General features: G+C 36.7%; 1 protein-coding gene across 7 annotated transcripts in view; it reads left to right on the top strand.

The window, feature by feature from the left end:
• Positions 1-24985, top strand: part of RASSF6 (Ras association domain family member 6) — a 58717-nt gene that overhangs the window by 29338 nt on the left and 4394 nt on the right. For all 7 annotated transcript variants that reach the window (XM_024579565.3, XM_045185287.2, XM_045185299.3 and 4 more), the window contains 7 exons: positions 3346-3482; positions 14485-14582; positions 15754-15938; positions 19846-19947; positions 20270-20321; positions 24662-24780; positions 24882-24979. In XM_024579565.3, the coding sequence (XP_024435333.2) occupies positions 3346-3482; positions 14485-14582; positions 15754-15938; positions 19846-19947; positions 20270-20321; positions 24662-24780; positions 24882-24979 (791 nt within the window). The remainder of the gene's footprint in view (positions 1-3345; positions 3483-14484; positions 14583-15753; positions 15939-19845; positions 19948-20269; positions 20322-24661; positions 24781-24881; positions 24980-24985) is intronic.

The following is a 24985-nucleotide window of genomic DNA, read 5'->3' as shown; positions in this document are numbered from 1 at the left end:
TATGGAAGAATAACTAATACTTTTAAAAAGAAATGGGCCAAATTTTAAATTATTTTAATGTTGACCTATATCTCAGATCTCTAATATCCATAATTAATAAAAATAGAAAATTTAAGAAAAGATCATAATTTTAAGAAAATGCTGATTTATATTTTCTTTCATAGTTTTCACAAAATTCATGGTGTTAAGAAGTGTATTATCTTTAGGAATGTGTTTGGATTTTGATGTTATAAACATACAAGTGGAGGCAGGCCCTTTCCAAACCCGTGAATTAGTAATCAATTCACAACGGGAAAGTCATATAATTCTAAAACAAAATCTCATGTCTCATACAATTTTTAAAAATTATATGAAGTGAAGTTTACAGTGAGAACACCAGGTTTTTTAGTCTTCCCATCTTTACTCGCTGGTCAACAAAGTTAGAATCCAGAATTTTCCAAATCTTCCGACTTACTTTCAATGATGTTAAAAGGGACAGTCCATGGAGGATAGTATGTGGCTTTCTTAATCTCTGATTAATGAATTAAACAAATATTTATTGTCTCCCAGGTACCAGACACTGCTCTGTAAGCTGGGGATATAGCCTTAAAAACACTAGATGACATGTGCTGCCTTCATGCTGCTTACATTTTAGCAGACAGACAAGAAACACAAGTAAAATGGACTGTATCAGACAGCGATAGTGGCTGTGGAGAACTTCAAAGTGGAAGCAGGCTCCAGAATCTAAGTGAAGTGGGAAGGGGGAGCCTTTGACCAAAGACTCTGAAAGATGCGAGGGAGCAAACTTTGCAGAAGTCTGCGGGACACACAGTTTGGCAGAGAGAACAGCCTGAATAAAGACTTTGAGCCTGGACAGCAGGAACCTTGTGAGAATGGGAATTAGGGAACAATGAAGGCAGAGAGAATGAGAAGGGGAAGGCAGGAGAGTGTGTAGGGTCTTGTGAAGACTTCAGCTTCTAGTTGGAATAAGATGGGAAGCCATTAGGGAGTTTTGAGTAGAACAGTGACATTATCTGAAAGGGTTCATGTAAAGGATCTCTCAGGCTACTGGGAATACACAGAGGGGCAGGAGATGGATGAGGTAGATCAGAAAGAAACTTGAAATAAACCAGGTCATCAATGACAACAGCGTGGACCAGAATCATGGTAGTGGATGTGGTGAGTGTGGTCCTATTAGGGATATATTTTTAAGGTAGAGTTAATAGGATTTGCATTGAATGTTTAGTATGAAATAAAGATAAGTGGTGACTGTAAAATTCTTGGCCTGAACCCCTGGAAGGATGGGGGTGCCATTACCAAGATGGGAAAGACTGGGAGAAGAAAGTATGTGTGGAAGAACTATCATGAGTTAGTTAGAAACAGATGAAGTTTGATGTCAAGTGGGCAGTGTGACAGCTGGACTTCAAGGGGGGTTGGGCTGGAGATACAAAGTTGGCAGCTATTTGTTTAGAGATGACGTATAAGGATCCTTGAAATCACCAAGGATGGTTGTGTAGATGTGGAGGAGAAAAGACCTAAGAATCAGGACAAGGAAATTATATAAGTGTAAATAAGCCTTCAGGGATAATTAGTTAATCTGCAAAGAGATGTTTTCTGAAATTAGAAAATATTCTGATATTCAGAGTATTTCTTTTTTTTTCACTTTATTTTTATTGCTCACACTGTTACAGACGTCTCCATTTCCCCCACCTTTGCCCACCTCCACCCCGCCCCCCACCCTTCCCTCTGGCCATCACACACTGTTGTCTGTGTCCATGGGTCATGCACATATGTTCTTAGGCTAATCAGGCAAGAATTATATAACCCCAGAAGAGCAGTTACTCTTTGAATGTTTGATGTAAGGCATTAATTGAATTCTCATTAGGCAAAGACAGGATTCAATACATCAATAATTGAAATGTATCTGCATCATGTACTGCCATTTCAAAGAACAAATTTTATTTGCTTGTTAAAAACAATTGTTTTTAACCACCTGATCTCTCAGCAATCTGAAATATGGACTGAAAAATGGAAAAAATCAAAACTTTGTTTCAGAAATGGCTCCAAGGTAGGTTTATCAGCTAAAGGAATAATAAGTAATAATATTCTTTGAACAGGTATTAAATACCAGATCCTATGATTTAGGGACTATTATGATGTTCATTCTTCTGAAGAAGCAGCCCAGGTTTAAAGGTTTCAGCAACTTGTCCAGGGTCGCACAGCCAGGAAGTTGCAGAGCCATAGTTTGAATACAAGACTGTCTGATTTCAGAGGTTGGAGTTTTCATTACACTCTCAAATAAGAATTGAGTCATTTATGTTTTGTAATGATCAATTTTTCATAACAGTAGTTATTGGATGTTGGAATATGACTCTTCTTAGTTTCTGTACTTTCCTATAATGATAACACATTACTTTAATAACACAAAGACTTACATAAACATGAGAAAAATAGATTAGAAAATAAGTTCTATGGAAATGTGCTTTGGTATTAATGTTTACAACCTCTAAATAAGTAAATATTTCATAGATGTTCATTAATTTTTCTTTGTTTGCATAGAATTTCCTTTTTTTATTATAATAGTTCCAACTCAGGAGACATCATTCAAATGTTACTGATTGAATTCAAAAAATCATTTCTGTTTTATATTTTATACTGTTTTCATATATATTATTTTACTCATTCTGCATAATAACTTTGCGAGTTAAAATTTTCCTGTTTAGAAATGAAGAAAGAGCCACTAAATCTCTCAACAGTTCTGATTTCTAGTTTAGTGCAGTTTTTAATTCTACTTGAATTTTAAGTTAAATAGAATTAGCAAATTATCCCTGGCTGGTGTGGCTTAGTGGATTGAGCGCTGGCCTGCAATCCAAAGGTTCGCTGGTTGGACTCCCAGTCAGGGCACATACCTGGGTTTTGGGCCAGGTCCCAAGTAGAGGGCGCGTGAGAGGCAACCACACATTGATGTTTCTCTCCCTCCCTTCTCTTCTCTAAAAATAAGTAAGTAAAATCTTAAAAAATAATAACAACATAATGTTTAAAAAAAAGAATTAGCAAATTACACTTCCACTTAATCAAAGAATCACAAAGTCCAGAAAGCATTTTAACACCCTGTGCCCTCTGGTAGGCATGCCATCACCATTGTGACTTACTTCTCTGGTTATAGCTGTTTTCAAAAAAATTTTTTAAATGTTTCAAAAACAAAATTATTTTGTAAATAAATTGAAAAGCCAAACAATCCCACTTGGAAATTTATGTTTTTATTTCTTAAGATGTATTACATACCTAATTTCTACATCTTCAGTAAAAACATCTGCCTTCTATAAATAATACAAGAATGTTTGAGATGACTGGTTTCTTCCCTAGACTGAAGATGAGAAACTAATTGTTGAAGGAATGTTGGACATTTGCTGGGGAGTAAAACGGCCTATACAGCTGAAAATACAAGATGAGAAGCAAATCCCTTCTTTTACTATGAAGTCACCAGAAGGCTTTTCCAAAATGTAAGCTGCCATTCACGTTTTGAATTCTTTACATAATCTTCATACTTACTTTTATTGTATGCACTCTTAAAGGTGGGACTTCTACTAAATGCTTATGTACAATCTCATGTAACCCTTCAGCAACCCTATGGAGCAGGTGTTCAGACACCAGAGCTCAGAGAGTTTAGGCAATTATACAAGATCTCCAATCACCATGTAGCAGAACTGGACTGAACCTCAGGTCTATGGGCTCGAGAGCCTGTGCTCTTGACCTCTTTGCTGTATTGCTTCTTTCCTGGGACACTGCACCCCTTCATTGGAAAAGACAACATGTAAAGGCAAGAAAAAAAAGAGGATAAAATTTAAATTTCTCTTGAAACAAAGGGCTCTTTCTGCTTTCTGAAAAGGAGATTTAATTATGGTCCCCTGATTGTCCTGACCCTGTTCAACGAGGCATAGCAAAGTGCATTTGAAGCGCCGTAAATGCACACGACAGTTCTCTGTGTGGGTTTATGCAACTGTATCTTGAATAAATAAGTTGGGCTGATTTTTTTCATTACCTTTTACAATTCTTAGAAAAACCAATAAATATTCTCAGAACGAATCATATTTTTTTTTCTGTTTTCTTCATTCCTCTATTCCTTCCTCTCTTCTTTTATAATTTTTATTTTTAATTTAAGTATAGTTAGTATACAATATTATATTAGACTTAAATATACAACACAGTGATTTGACATTTATTTATCTTCCTATGTGAACACCACACTCAGTCTAGTAACTACCTGTCACCATGCAAACTTATATAATGCTATCATCGACTATATTCCCCTTCACCTTTTTCACCCATTCCTCTACCCCTCTCCTATCTGAAAATCAGTTTGTTCTGTGTTTCTATAATTTTATTTTTGTTTTGCTTGTCTATTTCTTCTAATTTTTAAAAATTCCCCATATAGGTGAAATTATGCAACATTTGTCTTTAACTATCTGACTTATTTTACTTAGAATAAAACCCTTTAGGTCCATCACCCATGTTGTCATAAATGGAAGGATTTCATTCTTTTTTATCACTGAGTAGTGTTGCATTGTGTGTGTGTGTGTGTGTGTTCTTTATTCATTTCTCTATCAACGGATAACTGGTTGCTTCTATATCTTGGCTACTGTAAATAATGTTGCTATGAACATAGAGGTGCATATATCTTTTCAAATTAGTGTTCTCATTTTCTTTGAACAAATACCCAGAAGTAGAATTGTTGAGTTATATAGTAACTGTAAAACCCTTAGAAGAAAACATAGTGGTAAACTATTTGACATAACCCTGAGTAATGCCATTTTGGATAATACCCCTCAAGCAAGGGAAACAAAAGCAAAAATAAAGAAATGGGATTTCAAACTAAAACGCTTCTGCACAGTGAAGGAAATCATCAACAAAATGAAATGACAATTACAAAATGGAAAATATATTTGCAAATAATATATCTTATCAGGAATTACTATCCAAAATATATAAGAAACTCATAACTCAATAACAAAAAGAAATAAATGGTCTGATAAAAAAATGAGCAGGAACATAAAGAGACATCTCTCCAAAGACATACAAATGGTCAAGAGACATTTGAAAACATCACTAATCATCAGAATGGCTATTACCAAAACGTCAACAAAAAGCAAATGCTGTGAGGAGGAAATGCTGTGGTGAAAAGGGAATACTTGTGCAACAATTATGGAAATAGAATGGATATTCCTCAAAAAAAACCCACCAAAAACTTAAAATAGATCTACTAAACAACTTCCCTTCCTTTTTAATCCTTGAGACTGCAACTCATCTCCCTTTTGTGTGGATGTGAAGGCCCTAAATCTTCCCCTCATCTATCTTCCCTTCCACAGGTAGAAGGGTAAGAGTTCTAGCGGAGAGGGTAGGGTAGAGAGAGAGCTGCCAGGGCCATTTCCCCAATCTGATCTCTGGCCATAATCAAGAAAAACCAGATTTCACCTTAAGGGAAGTTCTGCTTTTCATTTGAAGAAAACACTGAACCTCCCACTATGATTTGCACCTGCCAGTCTTCCTCAAACAAGATGCTCCAGCAAGTCTGACCACTCTGTAAGTTCCTATGCAGAGCATGCATTTTCTTACTTTACTGACTCTGCCAGTCAGTCTGCCTGCTTCTTCACACCCATTTGCCTCTTTTCTACCAATGCTTTAAGACTCAGGTCAGATAACACGTTCTCCAGGAAGCTTTTCCTGACCCCTCAGTCTGTACTAGGTGCACTGACAACTTTTCTCTATCACTTTCAGCACATGCCATTAATTATATTGTTATGTGCGCCCCCCGCCCCTCTAGCCTGCTAGCTCCTGTAGCATGAGGAGCATGTTATCCCAGTGTTCAGCAGGGTGCTTGGCACAAAGAACAGACTCTAAATATAGTATCAAACAAGGCCCCCAGAAGCCCGGTGGTTAAATTACTTCTGCTCTGTTGTGAGAATTGTTTGTACATACACCACTTCTGACTAGTCTTTCTCCCAGCTAAGGACTGCCAATGGGTGAAGAGTCCAGGACTTATGGAAGGGTGGAAGGGAGACCAAAGACTAGGCAGCCTGATGAAGCCCTGAATCCCTCATCTTCGGGTACTATATGACTGATGATGGGGTTGATGATTCTCAATGAGCTGGAGCATCATTGAAAAGGAGAAATTACCCACAAGCCCCACTTTTAGAGAACTGTACAATATATGGATTTAGCAAAATTAGTTCTTCTTCTTCATATTACCTAAGAACTCATTGCAAAGTTCTCTAAACAGCCAGCTCATTTTAATGCATTTTAATGATCTGATTCATGAAAACTTGATAAGTATGGAACACTGTGGGAAAATGTCAAGGGGATGCAGTAAGATATTATATTATCACATCAAACCATCATTATTTTGAATATCCCAAGATTTTTTTATGTCTCAGTTTAAATACAGAAACTTGTTCCTAGAAATCCTGAATTTTGGGATAAGTTTCAAGGTAGACAAGGCAATAATGATGCCTCTCCAGATACTGTGGAAGATTATAAATTAATATCCTCATTATGTACTACTGTGGACCACATTTTCATTTTTCATTGTTTATTAGAAAGTTGCTATGAATCAAAAAGGAATTATCTCCTTTAGTTTAAGAATGAGAAAGAATCCTCTGGAATACTTTGCTTGAGTTTTACCTCAGTAATGAGACTTATGGGAGAATGTCTGAGTACACATTCACGGTGTACGAGATCTTTCCAGTGGGTACAAATTGTCAGAAATAGATCCCACTCCTCTCTTTCACCCACGTAAGAGCAAGATTAAATTCCGTTGTGGTTAATTAGCCAAAAATCCCTCTTGGGAATAAGCTGAACTCTCAGCAGGAAGGTGCAGCATAATTTAGAATGTTGTTCCTGGCCTCTGGTTTCTTAGTGGGGTGCATACCTGCCTAAGGCACTGGTCTTTGTTTCAGTCTAATCCTAGATGCCCTCATTCATTTACACACTGAGCCTCAAATGAAATGGTGAAAAGAAATGGACTGTTCCCTTACCCTATAAAACTCCTCTCAGGTCTCCTTCCTCAAACTGGATTTCTAAGGGCAGAACTTATACTTCTTTTGTCACAGGATCACAGATTTGATATCCCCAGTGAGTGGGTGTGGAGCAAAAGAAGTAGAAGTTGTGTATACAGCTGCAGGAAGGGCTGCCATCTTGTCTTTCAGTTCACCCTTTGAGAGAATCATCAGTTTGGCATGCTAGTTTGATTTTTTGTATTTATTGCCATTTTTACTTTCCTCCTCCTCCTCCTCCTCCTCCTCCTCCTGCTGCTGCTGCTTCTGCTGCTGCTGCTGCTGCTTCTTCTTCTTCTTCTTCTTCTTCTTCTTCTTCTTCTTCTTCTTCTTTCTTCTTCAAAAAGACCCTTTAACATTTCATATAATAAGAGTTTGGTGATGATGAACTCCTATAGCTTTTTATTTCCTGGGAAGCTTTTTATCTACCCTTTCATTCTAAATGATCGCCTTGCAAGGTAGAGTAATCTTGGTTGTAGATTCTTGCTTTTCATTATCTTGAATATTTCTTGCCAATCCCTTCTGGCCTGCAAAGTTTCTGTTGAGAAATCAACTGAAAGTCTTACGGGAGCTCCCTGGTAGATAACTAATTGCTTTTCTCTTGCTGCTTTTAAAATTCTCTCTTTGTGCTTAACCTTTCCCATTTTAATTATGATGTGTCTTGTTGTGGGTCTTCTTGGATTCATCTTGTTTGTAACTCTCTGTGCTTCTTGGACTTTTTTATCTATTTCCTTCACCAAATTAGGACATTTTTCTGTCATTATTTTTTCAAATAGGTTTTTATTCCTTGTTCTCTCTCTTCTCCTTCTGGTACCCCCATGATGTGAATGTTAGTGCACTTTAAGTTGTCTCAGATGCTCTTTACACTATCCTCATTTTTTGGATTTTTTTTAGCTGTTCTAATTGGATGTTTTTTGCTTCCTTATATTCCAAATCACTGATTGATTCTCAGATTCATCTACCCTTCTCTTGATTCCCTGTAAATAATTCTTCATTTCAATTAGTGTATCCTTCATTTTTGACTGGTCATTTTTTTTATGCTGTTGAGGTTCTCACTATATTCATTGAGCATCCTTATCCTTATAATCAGTGTTTTGAACTCTGTATCTACTAGATGGCTTATCTCCATTTTGTCTAGTTCTTCTTCTAGAGTTTTGATCTGTTCTTTCATTTGGGACATGTTTCTTTGTCTCCTCATTTTGGCAGCCTCCTATGTCTGTTTCTATGCTTTAAGTAGAGCTTTTATGTCTCCCAGGCATGGTAGACCACCCTAATGTAGTAGGTGTTCTGTAGGGTCCAGTGCATAGCCTTTTTCATCACCCAAACTGTGCACTTGAGTTTGCTCCTTCTGTGGGCTGTGTACACCCTCCCGTTGTAGTTGAAATTTGATTGCTGTCAATACATCAGTGGGAGGGATTTATCCCCAGGCCAATTAGTTGCAAAGAATGCCTATGACTACTGACCACCAACCTCCTGGTGTATCTCTGGTGCCTTTCAAGCTACTGTCCTAGTGCTGGAGCTCACTGTGGAGCATGAGCCGGAAAGAGGCCCACCCTACAGAGCAGAACTTATTTTAGCAAGGCTCTGGTGCCCTCTGAGTCTCCCCCTTGAGTGTGTTATTTGTAGTGGTGGTTGGATAGTAATGGTTTGGTGTGGTCTGAACCTATCCACTGGGTGTTCTGGCTCTGGAAATTCCTTAGAGGTGCAGGCCAAGGTTAGCCATTGCCTATGTTCTGCCCAGGGCTACCCTACATGAACTACAAAGTGATCTGTAGATGGCTGCTACTTGTGCTGGGCTTGGAGGTGCTCGGGTAAGGCCAAGATGCAAACCAAGGACAGCTGTTGCTAGTGACAGAGCTGGGGTCACTTAGCAAGAGGTATGGGCCACACTGATGCCAGATGCTGCTTGTTTGAGAGATTTTGGGAAAATCTGAAGCATGAGCCAAGACAGGCCATTTATATGCAAAAGCCACTGGAAAGAGCTTGGGAAGGCCTGAAAGTTGGGAGGGACAGGGTCTGATTTCCTAATCACCAGGGCAGAGTGAACAGTATGAACCAGGTCCACTTAGATATGATACCAGACTGACAGCTCTGTGGGGTGGGGAGTGGGGATGCTCATCAAAGAAACAATGGCCTCTGCCAGCACTTCAGTCTGGGAGAAAGCTGTTCCCCTAGCTCTCATGCTGATGTCAGACAATTCAGTTTCTCTCTGTATGTGTCTGGTGCCTTTTACTGCTTCAGTGCTAGAGCTCAGAGGGAGGGAGTCTGAGTAAGTCCATGCATGAGCCCTTTAAGAGGAAATGCCTAGGACTCTAGAAGTCCTCCATCTCCCTCAGCCTCAATCCCTGCTGGTTTTTACAGCCAGAAGGTATGATAACTTACCTTCCTGGAACTGTAACCTGGGATGAGGGGCCTAGTATGGGTCTGGGACCCCTCACTCCTCAGAGGGATCTCTGCAGCCAAGATATCCCTCACAAATTTTATCAGCTACATGTGAATATGGGACCAGCCTGTTCCATGCCTCTGCCCCTCCTATCTGTCTCAGTGTAGCTTCTTTTTTAATTCTGTAGTGGTAGGACTTCCATTCAGGCAGTTCTAAACAATGGTTGTTCTGTAGTTTAGTTTTAATTTTGATGTAGTTGTGTGAAAAGGTGAGTACCACATTTACCTATGCTGTTATCTTGGCAGGAGGAACACTAGTTTGTTTTAATTACATTTGTAATGAGTCACACTGAGTCAGTTTAATGGGAGTGGTAGAAACTTAAATAAATCATTTTGTTTGATTTGTGATCATTCGTAATTAATCCTTTATGGAATGAAGTCTATGGACAGTACTTTGATCTCTCATATTTGGCCCAAGTATTTTCTTTTGAAAATATTTGTTTTAAAAAGACAGCTTTTTTGTATTTACTTATGTCAGGTTTTATTTCCTGTTTTCATATCTTTCCAATGTCAGCTTTGGGACATTTTGGACAAGTCATGGCAGAATAAAATAAAGAGCCAAAGCTGGACAGATGTACATTTGAATGTTATCAATAGTGTTTTTTCTTTTTACAATATATGTAAAAAAGTGACCGCATTCTATTCATCTATCACATTTCTACCTCCTTTTTCTTTGAAACTCATTAGCAAACTTCCCCACAGTTAAATTTGCTGGTGGTGTGTATCCCAAAGCTTGGTCAGAGCAATGCAAATAGTCTCATGCTGGGGCAAGTTTAACTATTTGGTATTACATAAAGTTCTAGTCAGTTTTGTTTGGAAAGTGCTGGGTAACTGTCCTCAAACTTACTCATGGGCAAAGTTGTAGATGGTGATACTTCAAATTATATAATCCAGAGCTGATATTGGTATAGTCTTCTAAAACGATAGGAAGAAAATGGGCTAAACACTGCATATATGGAGCCACGTTTGTTTCCCTGTAGTAGTGGGAAGCACTGAGTTACAAGAAAGTGAGAATAGGTGCCAAGTCTGCCAGAGTCTCCAAGAACTCGGTACATCACCGGTCTGGCCTTCTTGGGTATTTTCCCGTATGAAATAGAATCAGGTTGCTTTGCCTTTTGAGTTTTTGCTTTTCTTTGGCATTCTGTCTCAAATGCTACTCAATTTTCTATGATAATTTTATCTGCCTCCTTTGTTTATTAATCTTCTGTAGATAGAGGGGAAAGAATAATTTCATCTATCACAATAAGAACTAGATACTGAGTCAGGACCTAAATAGTTGTACCTTTGTTAAAGTTATTGCCTGTAGTTCTTGGACATTACGGCATTTGTTTGGACTGGCTATTCGCTAGGTAGTAGAGTTCACTGGGCAATTAATTAACAAATATATTAGATTTTCCTTATCACCTTCATAAGACTATTGTGAGGCTCAAATGATATAAAAGTTATAAAAAGAATTCAAATAATTGAAAAATCAAGGGAAAAAACATCATGTTTATTCATATTCACCACCACTAGTATTTTTTAAATTTTTGTTGAATTTATTGGGGTGACCTTGATTAATAAAATTATAAAGGTTTCAGGTGTACAATTCTCTAATACATCATCTATATATTGTACTGTGTGTTCACTTCCCCCAAAGTCAAATCTCCTTCCATCACCATTTATCCCCCTTTTACCCTCTTCTACCTCCCCCACCGCCATTTCCTGTGGGAATCACCAAACTGTTGTCTGTGTCTATGAGTTTTTTTTTTCTTAACCCTTTACCTTTTTCACCTAGTTCCCCAACCCCTCTTCTCTCTAGCAGCTGACTGTTTTCTGTACCTATGTGTCTCTTACTATTTTGTTTATTTTGTTCATTAGATTCTATATATAAGTGAAATCATATGGTATTTGTCTTTCTCTGACTGGCTTATTTCACTTTGTATAATAGTCTCCAGGTCCATTCATGCTGTCACAAAAGGAAAGATTTCCTTCACTTCTACAGCCAAGTACAATAGTATTCTACTGTGTAAATGTACCACATTTGTTTTATCTGCTCATCTGAGCTGCACTTGATCTGCTTCCAAATCTTGGCTATTGTAAATAATGCTGCAACCAACATGGGATGCATATATTCTTTCAAATCAGTGTTCCGGGTTTCTTCACAAGTATTCTCAGAAGGGGAATCACTGGGTCATAAGGCAGTTCCATCTTAATTTTTTTAGGGAACTCCATACTGTTTTCCATAGTGGTTGTACCAATCTGCATTCTCACCAATAGTGTAAAAAGGTTCCCCTTTCTCCACATCCTCACCAACACTTGTTTATTGATTGATTTGGTGATAGCCATTCTGACAAGTGTGAGGTGATATCTCATGGTGGTTTTAATTTGCATTTCTCTGATGATTAGTGACATTGAGCATCTTTTCATATGTCTATTACCCCTCTGTATGTTCTCTTTGGAGATATGTCTATTCAGGTCCTTTACCCAATTTTAAATTGGATTGTTTGTTTTTTGGTGTTGAGTTTTATAAGTTCTTTATACATTTTGTATATTAACCCCTTATCAAATGGCATATATGTTCTCCCACTTAAAGTTTGTCTTTTCATTTTGTTGATGCTTTCATTTGCTGCGCAAAAGTTTTTTAGTTTGATGTAGTCCCATTTGTTTATTTTTTGTTTGCTTCCCCTGCTTGAGGAAACATTAGAAAAAATATTGCTATTAGAGATGTCCAAGATTTTACTGTCCATGTTTTCCTCTAGGACTTTATGGTTTCAAGTATTACATTTAAGTCTGTAATCCATTTTGAGTTTATTCTTGTGTATGGTGTAAGAAGGTAGTCTATTTCCATTCTTTTGCACATATCTCTCCAATTTCCCTGACACCATTTATTGAATAGACTATCTTTAACTCATTGTATGTTCTTGCCTCCACTGTCAAATATTAATGGACCATAAAGGCATGGCTCTATTTCTGGGCTCTCTATTCTGTTCCATTGATCTTTATGTCTGTTTTTATGTCAGTACCAGGCTGTTTTGATTACTATGGCTTTGTAGTATAGTTTGATATCAGATAGTGTGAATCCTCCAACTTTGTTCTTCTTTCTCAAGATTGTTGTAACTATTCAGGGTCTTTTATGGGTCTATATAAATTTTCAGAATATTTTTTCTAATTCTGTGAAATATACCATTATTATCTCTATAGGAATTGCAGTGAATCTGTAGACTGTTTTGGTAGTATGGATATTTTAATGATGTTAATTCTCCCCATCCATGAACATGTTCTATGCTTTCACTTATTTCTATCTTCTTTAATTTCTTTCTTCAGTTATTATAATTTTCCAAGTATAGGTCTTTTACATCCTTAATTAAATTTACTCCAAGGTTGTTGTTTATTTTAATGTGATTGTTTTCTTAGTTTCTCTTTCTGATTGTTCATTACTGGTGTATAAAATGAAGCTGACTTCTGGATATTTATTTTGTATCCTGCTGTTTTGCTAAATTCATTTATCAGTTCTAGTAGTCTTTTTGGTGGAATCGTTAGGGTTCTCTATATACACAGTATCATGTCATCTGCAAACAATGACAGTTTTACTTCTTCCTTTCCTATTTGGATGTCTTTTATTATTTCTTCTCCTCCTCCTCCTCCTTCTTCTTCTTTGTCTGATTGCTGTGTCTAGGACTTCCAGTACTATGTTGAATAAGGGTGTTGAAAGTAGACATTCCTGTCTTGCTCCTGATCTTAAGGGAAACACTTTTAGTTTTTGCCCATTAAGTATGATGTTGGCTGTGGGTTTGTTACATATGGCCTTTGTTGAGGTATCTTCCCTCTATCCCCACTTGCTGCTTGTTTTTATCAAAAATGAGTACTGGATATCATCAAATGCTTTTTCTGCATTTATTGATAAGATCATGTGATTTTTATCCTTCACTTTGTTTAAGTGGTATATCAGGTTTATTAATTTACAGATAATGACCACTAATATTAATAAGTAATTTTTGTTGCCACCAGTTAGTGCCACAAATTCCTATGGATGAATATTTTTTGGTCATAAGGAAAAATAGACATTATGAAAGAAACTTGTAGTAAAACTAAGGCTGGTCCTATCGATAATAGTATCCATTAACATACAGAGATCTAGGAATAGCTTGGATCTCCAGTGGTTCCTGGGTCATCATGAAAGAGATACAGATCATGGTGATTATGATGAGGGTGACAGTGAAGATGAGGATGATTTTGACCATTTAACAAATATTGGGTGCTTAGTATGTGTTGGTTGCTATTTTAAGATTTTTACAAATTAACTCAATTTTCTCAACTACCTTATCATAGCCCATGCTGTTATCATCCCCATTTCATAGAAATGACACAGAGAAGTTAAGTAACTTGTCTAAGGCCAGATTAAAAAAAAATGAGTATTGGCCCATGTGGAAAAAATAAGCCATTGCCCAGTTTTTTTCATTCCGCGCATTAGGATATATTGACAATTTTTTATATCCCATATGAATCAAGTTTTTCTAGAAAAGAAGTTTCCATACACTTTTCTTCTTTGCAAATTGCATTCTTTACAGTAGTCAATGCCTAAAAGATAGGCACCGTCTTATTATTTTGGAGCTACTTTACCCAACAATGTTTTGAAAAAATAACAGGAACCCAAAGCATGTTGGCAGAATGACTACTTGTGTCCAAAATCACTTAAGAGCATTATAAGGTCTCTGTATAAAATGGATTATGTTGGTTTCTAATAATTCTATTTGCACATGCATTTTACAGAATCTATGTAACCCTGTGTGTCAGTGTATAACTGAATTATTGTATCAAGATATGTCCACAATAAATAAAGCAAGTATTTAAAATACATGCCGAGCACTCTGATATAAATATTATTTTAATAATGCAAAATTGTTATAAATTAGGGTGATATATCTGTCAGCCTAGCCCCACAGTACTAATATAAATACTGTAAATCTGAAAACCATCATAGACCTCGTTATAAATGAAATTGATGTCACTTATAAGATCTATTATTTTTCAGGGGAATGACACGCTGGGGAGAATTTGATGATCTTCATAATATTAGTGAACTGGACAAGACCCAGATTCCAGTGCCTGAATCAATGAATCCCCAGGAAGGTCAGTGTCAAACAGTTATTAATGAAGAGACTTTAATGCATGAATCATAACTGTTTCTCTGAAATTTAACATTTTATACACTGCTAGATAATAAACTCTTATTTTATGTTTTTAGGAAAGGCTCTTAGAAGCACACTAACTTAAATTACTATAGTTCTGGCATGGTGTTTAAGAATGTTACTTGCCTATATAAAAATATGATGATTTTAAAAATTACATTTCATAAGGGATGTCTCCAGAACCCAGATTTTTAGGGATATTTGAATAAAGTTTATGTTCATAAAATTATTCAATATTTTCCTCAAGGATTAGGATCATTTACTATACTCAGTAGCTTGTTATGTTAGGCCATGCCAAACCAATGGAAAATGCCAGCTTCTATAACAAATCACATCAGTAGTCATAACAATAATAATTACGTGATGTAATGACATCAACGATTACCATTTATTGAAACTCTACTAAGTGTCAGGACTGATACTGTGTTTTACATGGGTTTTGTTTTTATGTAATATGTACAGACCCACGAAGGAAGATGACTGAGGCTGCCAGTGGGTTCCTGTTCCTGGCAGTGATGTCAGCACGCTGGCTTCACACTGCACAAGGGTTCCTTTTGGCATCACCTTCCCGAGTCTTCCAACAACCTCTGATGTTTAGTTGTTTTTTTCAAACTGTTATTAATTCAGCTTCCTCTGCTGTCACTGTAACAAACCATATACTACAACAAACATGATGTTTCTTCCAGGATTCTTTTATCTTTGTCTTATGGCCTCTTGACGTCTTTCGGATAATGATCTTTCCAATTAGCCACTTGGAAAAAAAATGCTCAACTAAACCTAAGGGAATCTCAGTATCTCGACACCAAAGATACCATTAAAATCTACTTGTATTTTAGGTCCAGTACTGGAGGGAGATGAACTATCTCATGACTATTTTATGATACTCTAATTACAATAGAAAATTATTTAAACTCTCAAGGTAAAATGGAACACAAATGTCACCAGCAGGCTCTCTTCCTACATGAGAACATTGCTATTTTCTCACTGTTTAAAAGCAGTAGAGTCCATTGCTTAGCTACTTATTTAGTTATTAAATACATATACAAGTCCACCCAGAACACAAAGAGGTGGGCAGCTAAATGATATGGCCTTATCATCTTTATTCTTCCCAGATTATTTATCTTATCACAGCAGTACTCTGAAGCCTCTTGCAGATGAAGAGCCAAAATCTCCATTGCTCTATAGAACCATGAGTGAAGCAGCTCTGGTGAGAAAAAGGATGAAGTCTCCAATGATAGACGGAAAAGACAGACAAAGACATAGAGCCTCTATTAACGGGCACTTTTACAACCATGAAGTGAGTTACAGTTCTGTTGGTGTCGTTTAAAATAGTGTTCTCTATTATACTAACAATAACAATGGTACTAGTATATCTAATATTGACTGGGTATTCTCTGTACATTAGGTATTTAACTGTTTTAAATTAATTTTGATTTATTTTCTCATTAATCACTATAACAATACTATGAAGTAGTTACCATTATTTTCCCTAACTTACATATGGGTTCATTGAGATTCACAGAGGTTAAGCAATTTGTGTTAGGTCATACTGCTTTTAAGTAGTAGCTTTGAACTTGAACCCAGCTTTGTCTTACTCCAGAAGCCAAATTCTTAGCCACCATGATGGATGATCCCTATTTAAGTGACAGGTACTGTGCCAAGCTTTGGAAATATAAAAATGAATCCATTGAAGCCCCTGCCAGAAAGGGCATGGGCAAAAAAAAATCAGTACATTAAACATTAACATTTAAATACAATTTAAAATTTTTTAAGTCCTATTTACTCTAATAAATCAAAGTTCTCATTTTGCATGTTCCCTTCCAGGTCTTGCAAAAATACACGTTATTTTTTATATAAGTATAGCTGTAGTTTATATATCACTTGTATTCTGATTTTTCACCTAATATGTGTTCAATTTACATGTGCCTTTCCATGCTATTTGCAAGACATTTCACTGTACTGAAGGTAGAAAATATATCATTTTTCTAAAACAAGTATTTTTCATGTAGCGTATTTTAACAATTATTCATCCATTAATGGCTGGATACTTCCTGAACAGATCTTGTATTATTCAAAAGTATTTACTCTGTGCCAGGCACCATTCTAAGCCCTTTGATTCAGAATATAATAATTCATTTATCTTAAGCATTTCCTGTAGGGCTTTTTACCTATTCCTTCTTCTTCCACCTGTGTGAGGTTATCAGTATTGTGCCTTTGGAGGCTGGTGGGAACAAACCAACCACTCTTCTGAATTCTTTGTTCAAATTAGACACTTTTTATGGTTCAAAAATTATCTCCTGGACCATAAAGTCACATAGACAGTCCCCAACCAATGTACAACTATAGAATTACCTGGTTTCTTCTTCTCCTCAGAATTATGCCACGTGTGGTCATCTTGTGAGATGATTTGTGTTAAAGAAAGCTGTGAAAGCCACACTGTACCAAATGATTGGCTTCCAGATGGGATCTCCTGTGATAAAAAATGAAATTGTTACTGAGCTGGCCACATAGCATAGTGGTTAAATGGTGCTATGCTTGGGTGTTAGCTTGCTGACCTGATTTCAAATTCTTGCTGAGCAAAGTTAAAAATTTACTCAATCTCTTAGCCTTAGTTCCTTCATCCTTCCTACTTCACAAAGTTGTTGACGGGATTGAATGAAATCAGGTGAGTTAAGCACAGTGCCTAACATAAGGGAAGACAAGAATTCAATTTACATTAGCTTTACTGTTGTTGATTGAAAGAGATCAAGCTGGGACTACAAGTATTTTATACAAATGTCATTCACTATAATTTAAAACCTAACAAAAAAAGAAAAAGAAGAAGAAAACCCCAAAACCCAAAGCACTCTGTCAATGGGTATGTAATTATGAGCACCTATAAACTTAAATTGATTTAGTCTTTCCATGTGTCTTTATACCAGGAAACCTCTTGATGATGCCAGTGTTGTTAGGCTGTGGATAACACCCACGTTGGAGCTTACGTGGTGATATTAGTAGATAAGATATGAATATGACTTGGCCTGGAGCATATTTCTATCCATGCGATAAGAAATAATTTTATAATAGGGTTGTATCGGATATTTGGCCAACAAAACTGGTAGAAAGAATTTGTTTTAAAATAAAACTCTGAAAAACATGATTTCAAAGTCCTTGTATGTTGGCACATGAGAAGGCCTTGGAAATCATCCAGCCCTACTCTCTTATTTTATAAATGAAATCACTGAGGCCTCTTCAGGTCCCAATGTTAAGTGAGTTGACAAAGTTGGAATTAGCAGGCACTAGAATCTTGGTCTCCTGAATCCTAATCTAGTCCTATTGTCAAACTCCATGAAGATATCAAACCATACGAGGTCTGTCCAGAAAAAAATCCAGCCTTTGTTAATATAACGAGAATGGTTTGCGTGACCTTGATGTAACCTGGCAGATAAAGAGATGCGCGTGCAGGGACAATGATGACTCCACGGCACTAGTCAGTGGGGGCAGCAGACACCATTGTTGAGTGAGCATGTGTACTGTGTGGCCACCACATTCACAATGACTGAGGAAGTAGAGCAACGAATCTGCATCTAACTTTACGTTAAACTTGAACATTCCTCCGTGGAAACTATTCAGATGATTCCAAAGGCCACAGCTATGGGCAACTAGTGATTGGAAACTTAATCATGACAACACGCCCACTCATACATCACATCTCATGCAGAGATTTTGGTGAAACATCAAACCCAGGTGACTCAGTCCTGGCTACAGCCCAGATTTGACACCCTATGACTTCTGGTTTTTCCCCAAACTAAAATCACCTTTGAAAGGGAAGAGATTTCAGACCATCTGAGATTCAGGAAAATATGACAGGAGAGCTGACGGCAACTGGGAGAACTGTGTGAGGTCCCAAGGTCCCTACTTGGAAGCGGACTCACGCATCATTATCCTATGTACAATGTTTTTTGTATTTTAAATCTTCTTCAATAAATGACTGGATTTTTATATTACATGGCTGGATACTTTCTGAACAGATCTTGTATTGTTCTAGAGCTTCAACTGGTAGCACTTTTACCCTAACCCTTGGCTGAGATCTAGGCTGAACCAGACGAAATTGCCAACAGTGGATCATTTCTGATCAATCAAAAAGGAGAGATTTCATATTTTTCAAACTAACAACAATGTAGAACAATTAATTCTATGCAGGAGGAAAGTGTGGCATGTAAGTTTGAAAAAGCCTATTCCTGTTCCTTCTTTTTTTTTTTTTTAACTCAGCTTGCATTTTTTTTCTTTAAAAAAATTTTTTATATTTCTTTTCCACTTTTTTATTATATATTTTTTATTACCATTTAGTCCCCATATATTCCCCACCCCTCTGTAACTACCACACTGTTGTCCAGGTCCATGAGTCCTTTTTCCTTCTTGCTCAATTCCTCTACCCTATAACTGCCCCCCTCCTTAGCTGTCCTCCTGCTCTCTGTCTATGAGTCTGTCTCTATTTTGCTTGTTAGTTCAGTTTGTTCCTTAGATTCCACATATGAGTGAAATCATATGGTATTTGTCTTTCTCTGACTGGCTCATTTCACTTAGCATAATGTTCTCCAGGTCCATCCAATGCTGTTTCATAGGGTAAAATTTTCTTTTTTTTTATGGCCAAGTAGTATGCCATTGTGTAAATGTCCCATAGTTGTTTTATCCACTCATCTATTGAAGGACACTTGGGCTGCTTCCATATCTTGGTGATTGTAAATGACACTGAGATGAACATAGGGTGCTTGTGTCATTTCAAATTAGTATTTTGGGTTCCTTCAGATATATTCCCAGAAATGGGATTGCTGGGTCAAAAGGTAGATCCATTTTTAATATTTTGGTATCTCCATACTATTTTCCACAGCGGCTGCATCAATCTGCATTCCTACCAATTGTCTTTAGTTGTAATAGTTAATTTATTTTAAAATCTTAAATTATACTAAATAATGGTGTGGTTATCTTGTGAAAATATTTTGCACATAGCTAGATTGTTTTACCTAATTTACTGTAGAAACAATATGGGGCTGCTTCAAAGGGAACAGGACACTCAGCAACAAAGAAGCAAAAACAGGAAAACAGGCTTTTTATACTGGTGACCTTGGATTTTTATTTTATTTTGCCCAAAGAAGGCCAGTTTCAAAGTATTGACTGTTGTTACTTTGCTGTAATTTTAAGACATATCTGTTTTTTTTTTTAAGACATCCATTTTCACTCCAGCCTTTGGATCAGAAACTAAGGTCAGAGTAAACAGTAACATGAACACTGAAGAAGTAATAAAGCAACTTCTTCAAAAATTCAAGGTAATTTTACCACCGAACTGAGGTATGAATACCTTGTACATAATTTAACTGTAGACACATAAATTCATCTCTGTTCTGAAAAAGACCTATGACCATGTATATCTAAGTTCAATGTTCTGTCCTGGAGAATTATTTCCTACGTATGACACCTTTAATTAATTGTCCCCTGAGAAATTACATTATTCCCCAGGAGCAGAGGTTTTATGTCTAAGAGTGAAAAATGGCTGTGAGAAGCTGGATACATAATTTGGGTCTGGTTGGCTTAGAAAACATCATATGACAACAAAGAATTCATGTCTGTTCATTTTTTTTCCACTGACAGATTGAAAACAGTGCCCAGGATTTTGCACTTTACATTCTTTTTGCAACGGGAGGTAAGAAAGCTTGATCGCTCTTTGTACGTGTCTCCTGTGAGTTACAGTTTTCTGCCCACGGGGAGGCAGCAGAGCCGTTTCCTTCATTCTGTGGAAGAAAGGGGAGAAGGAAGGGAGGAGGGCAAGGTATTCTAGAAGAACCAGCAAATAAGGTATCCTAGAAGACTTTATAATACAAAAGAATTTACTTCTTGGTTAAGCACTCAATTATCTGAATGGGGATTAAAGCCCTCGGGAATCCGTGAAGTTTCCCAGGAACCTTCCTAGTTGTTAAGCATTTAAGTCATTATTGATCTCTCGCACTCCTTTCTTTTTGGTTTTTCCTTCTCGCTGTAGGTTTTACTGGAGTCATCATTGCATTTCATTTTCCTCTGATCTTGTCATTATCTCTTTCTTAGCGGGAGTGTCTGACACATGGTAGGAGCGTGATTCTTCCTCAGGAGAGAAACTTTCAGAAGTGGCTGGTAGGGGGTAAAATGCGAGAACCAGGGCCCTGGGAAGGCATGTCTGTGTGATGCTAGCGAGCCAGCGCTAGTGAGAGATTAGAGAAACCCTAAGGTGATACTCAAATTTTTGAAAACCTCAAAATTGAAAAAATTTAAATGTTAGATTGTAGAAATATCCCAGGTGATAATTTAAGTGTCAGAATATTTAAGCCAGAAATGAATAAAATAAAATAATACATTTTGATGTCAGAATATCTATAAGAAAATTAAAGCTGGATCTCCAAACAACACACAACATTAAAGTCCTTATTATTTGAAAGCTTAAGCATAAGAAATATACATATAAATTTTTAAAATTTTGAAGGTGTATATATTCATATTCTAGTTGAGGAAAAACATTGAAAGGTATAAAAAGGTATAAACATGTAAAAGGCATAAGCAATAAATTATGAAGAATACCAGAAAAAGATTAGTACCTAAAATATCAAAGAGTTCTCGCAACTAATTCAGTAAAAACAGAAAAAGTTATGATAAGGCAATTCAAAGAATAAAAAATTAAAATGACCAGTAAATTTTTTTTTAGGAAAAGGCTTAAACTCAAGGAAATACAAGTATTCAAAGAAATGCAATAGTCGAGGAACTGCAGGTTAAATCCACAGTGCAATATTACCTCTCACTTACTCAGATGGGCAAAGTGTTTTTAAATGACTCTACCTCTGGCTAGTGTAGATAAAGGTAAAAGCTACTTCCACGCAATTCTGGTGAAAAGATAACTGTCTCTGCTTTTTCAGAAATCACTATAGCAGTACTTATTAAAATTTACAGTATACATATGTATTCTTTACCCCAGCAATCCCGCTGTGAGAATTTATTTCACAAAAATAAAAAGACTAGTACCTACGGATTTATGTGCCATTCTGTTTATAATGACAAAAAGCTAAAGTTACTTGTCCTGGGGGAATGATTAAATAAGTGATTAGACATTAACTGGAATGAGTAAGATTTATACCAGTTGAAAAGGAAGAAATTCTATAATATACAATTAATGAAAAATGCAAGATGCGTAAAATGTTTATCTATGATCCTATTTTTGTAAAAGTGTTATAAATCCTATTTAAATATGTGGTATGTAGGATCATACAATCAGGGAGAAAGGTATGGAATGAAAAGTATCATGATAAAAAAACATGTCTACAGTAAAATATCACTGTTTTGTTATATTTTATTATCTTAGCATACCACCGTCTTTATGGATGGTGTGCTGTGTGTATAAAGAGTTAGAGGAAGGGACGGTGCTCAGATGACACAAATGCTGACTGTCGCAGAGGCCTGGACTCCGGGTGACGTTCGCCTTCTGCGTTGCACTTCTCTCCATAGTTTCAATGACAATAGTGTGTGTGCGAGTGTGTGTCTGTGTGTTTTGACTTTATTGAAGAATAATTGGGAATAATTGACAATATAATTGTATACATTTGAAGTACAAACATAATGATTTGACACATATCTCCATTGTGGAATGGTGATCAATAATATCAAGATATTCAACACATCCACCACTTTATATACACTTTTTTCCCTTGTGGTAAGAATGTTCCATACTTACTCTCGGGAACTTTCAAGTGTACAGAACCATATTATTAACTATCATCACCATGCTGTACGTCAGGGCTTCAGAATTAATTTTTTTGATAACTGAAAATTTGTACCCCATTTTCCTTCCTCAATAGCATGTGTTATTTTTATAATATAAGATGTCCACTTTTACTGTAAAAATGTAGGTCTTTAAAATTTTATCTGTAATAAAATGTTTTCTTTTATATTTTGTGTCAAAATTTCTTGCACATAAAATCAAGAACTGAAGATAGTCATAAGAGGAAGAATGCCGTGGATAGCACCTGTCTGAATAGTAATCTGGGAAATAAAGACGAGTGTACTTCAACACCTTTATCTACGAGGCCCATAATCTGCAACAGTGTTTCTGAAATTGTAGTGCACTTCGGAATTACCTGGAGAGTTCATTTAAAACACAGATTCCCAAGCCCCTCCAGACCTGGGGACAGTCTAAGAATATGTATTTCTAATAATTATCCCAGGTGAACATGAAGCAAATCATGAAGCAAGAGACCCTGCTCTATAATATCCAGAACAGAACAAACCGAAGATGCAAAGCCAAGTTAACATAAGATACAGAGGTCAAAAAAAGGATTCTAGTTGGCTATTGAGAGGAACTAAATTATCAGCTAAATCAAATGATTCAGAAGTGGTAGAGGAATTTCTGCCATTCAGAATCCACTTCTGAATGGTAGGAAGAGATAATGTCACTTCATTTGTGGGCTTCCACGTTCTAGACCCTGTCTTGGCTTTTTCCCCAGGGTAAGTCCAGCCAAGGGAGGAGAACAGTTCCAACTCTTGGGACTTTTAAGAGCCCAAGGGAATTTATTTTATAGATAGATAGTAATGTAAGACGGCCTAACTGGTCTACCCTTGCCCCTTCAGTCTATTCCAACATGGCAGAGAGATTGTTTATTAACAATGTAAATCAGGCCACGAGATGTGAACCTCTTCTCAAATCCTCCACTGGTCTCTCTTCTCACAGTATAGCCAGGGTTTTACAGTGAACCCGTTACTTCTCTTCATCTTTTACTACCCTCCCCTCATCTTCTCCATGCCCACTACCGTGGTCCCTTGCTGTTCTTTGAAAGCAGTAGGCATGCCCTGGCCTTGGGGCTGCTTTACTTGTTTACTCACTCTACTTAGAACACACTTACCCAAATAGCTTCACGATTCTACCCTCATCTGTTCTACGTCTTTCCTCAAATGCTATTTACTCATGGAGGCCTCCCCCCGGCACCCTATCGGTAATTGAAAACTTCTCCTCTGTACACACATATTCACACACACACGTTATTCCATCCATTCCTTGCTTTCATTTTCTTCTGAATACTTATCACTAACATATGGCATGCTTTATTATTTTTCTTATTATTTGTATCATGCACTAGAATGTAAGGTCTTTGATGGAACTGATTTTACTTTGTTTTGTGCTATAGTGTACCCAGAACTATACCGAAATGCCTAACACATAGTAGGAACTCAAAAATATTTAAGGAAGGGAGGAGGGAGAAAATCTGGTGAATATAAGAGCACACTGTTCTGGTCACGCTTCATCCTGATAAAATGAAACCACGGATGTGAAAGCTACTTTGACAGAAAGTTTTTGTGGTAGAAGTATTTGTATATAACTTTTGGAAATCAGAAGTCCTGGGAATATACCAAATTGGAAGTTATTTTCTTTCTTATCTCATTATCATGGCTTAATGGATGAAGCACACAGATGAATGAAATAATAAAAATACTCCAATATCAAAAGATTCTGAATATATATTTAAGGAAGACCCAAGGATTGGATGTGGAGTAAAAGAGAAAGGAAGCATTAAAGATAATTACAAAGTATTGAACCTGAATGACTAGAAACATGGAATTACATTAACTGAAGTAGGAAAGTATTAATAAATATTTATTGAGGGAATAAATGAATGAAAAATTATGAACAAAATTTTTAGTGTGTTGCTTGATGAAAGGCATATATGGGGCTGTAGATTTATCTGAACATACTAACCAAAGGCAAGATTGAATTCTCTGAGTCAAACTCTGAGGGATAACAAGAAAAAGAAGTCCATTTTTAGCCCATTTAATTTCAATTTAATGATTTTGAGTGAGTGCCTCCTATTGTACCGGGGTTTGTTTTTTGTTGCTGCTGTTGTTGTTTTGGAGGGGGTCTTTTTCCATCTCTCACATTGAGCTAAAAAAAGAAAGTAAATGGCCAAATTATCTTTCTTCTTTCTTCTCTGGCATGGATTCCTGACTGTACTTGGTTCTTGTTTTCTTTTGCAGAAAGGAGACGGCTGAAGAAGACAGACATTCCGCTATTGCATCGGCTCCTACAAGGACCTTCCAAAGAGAACGCTCGCATTTTCCTCATGGATGAAGACACGGAGGAAATTAGCAGTGATGTATGCATACCATCACCCCAAATCTGACTAGCTTCCTCCTGACTCAGAGCCCCTCACATAAATGCTCTGCTTTCTCTTGTGTGTGTTTGTGTGTTTTTCAGGTGGCTCAGTACATTAACTTTCATTTTTCTCTCCTGGAATCTATCCTTCAAAGATTAAATGAAGAAGAAAAAAGAGAGATTCAAAGAATAATAACAAAGTAAGT

Source organism: Desmodus rotundus, chromosome 4 (assembly GCF_022682495.2).
Source record: "Desmodus rotundus isolate HL8 chromosome 4, HLdesRot8A.1, whole genome shotgun sequence".
Classification (NCBI taxonomy): domain Eukaryota; kingdom Metazoa; phylum Chordata; class Mammalia; order Chiroptera; family Phyllostomidae; genus Desmodus; species Desmodus rotundus.
This window is presented reverse-complemented; position numbering and strand designations above follow the sequence as displayed.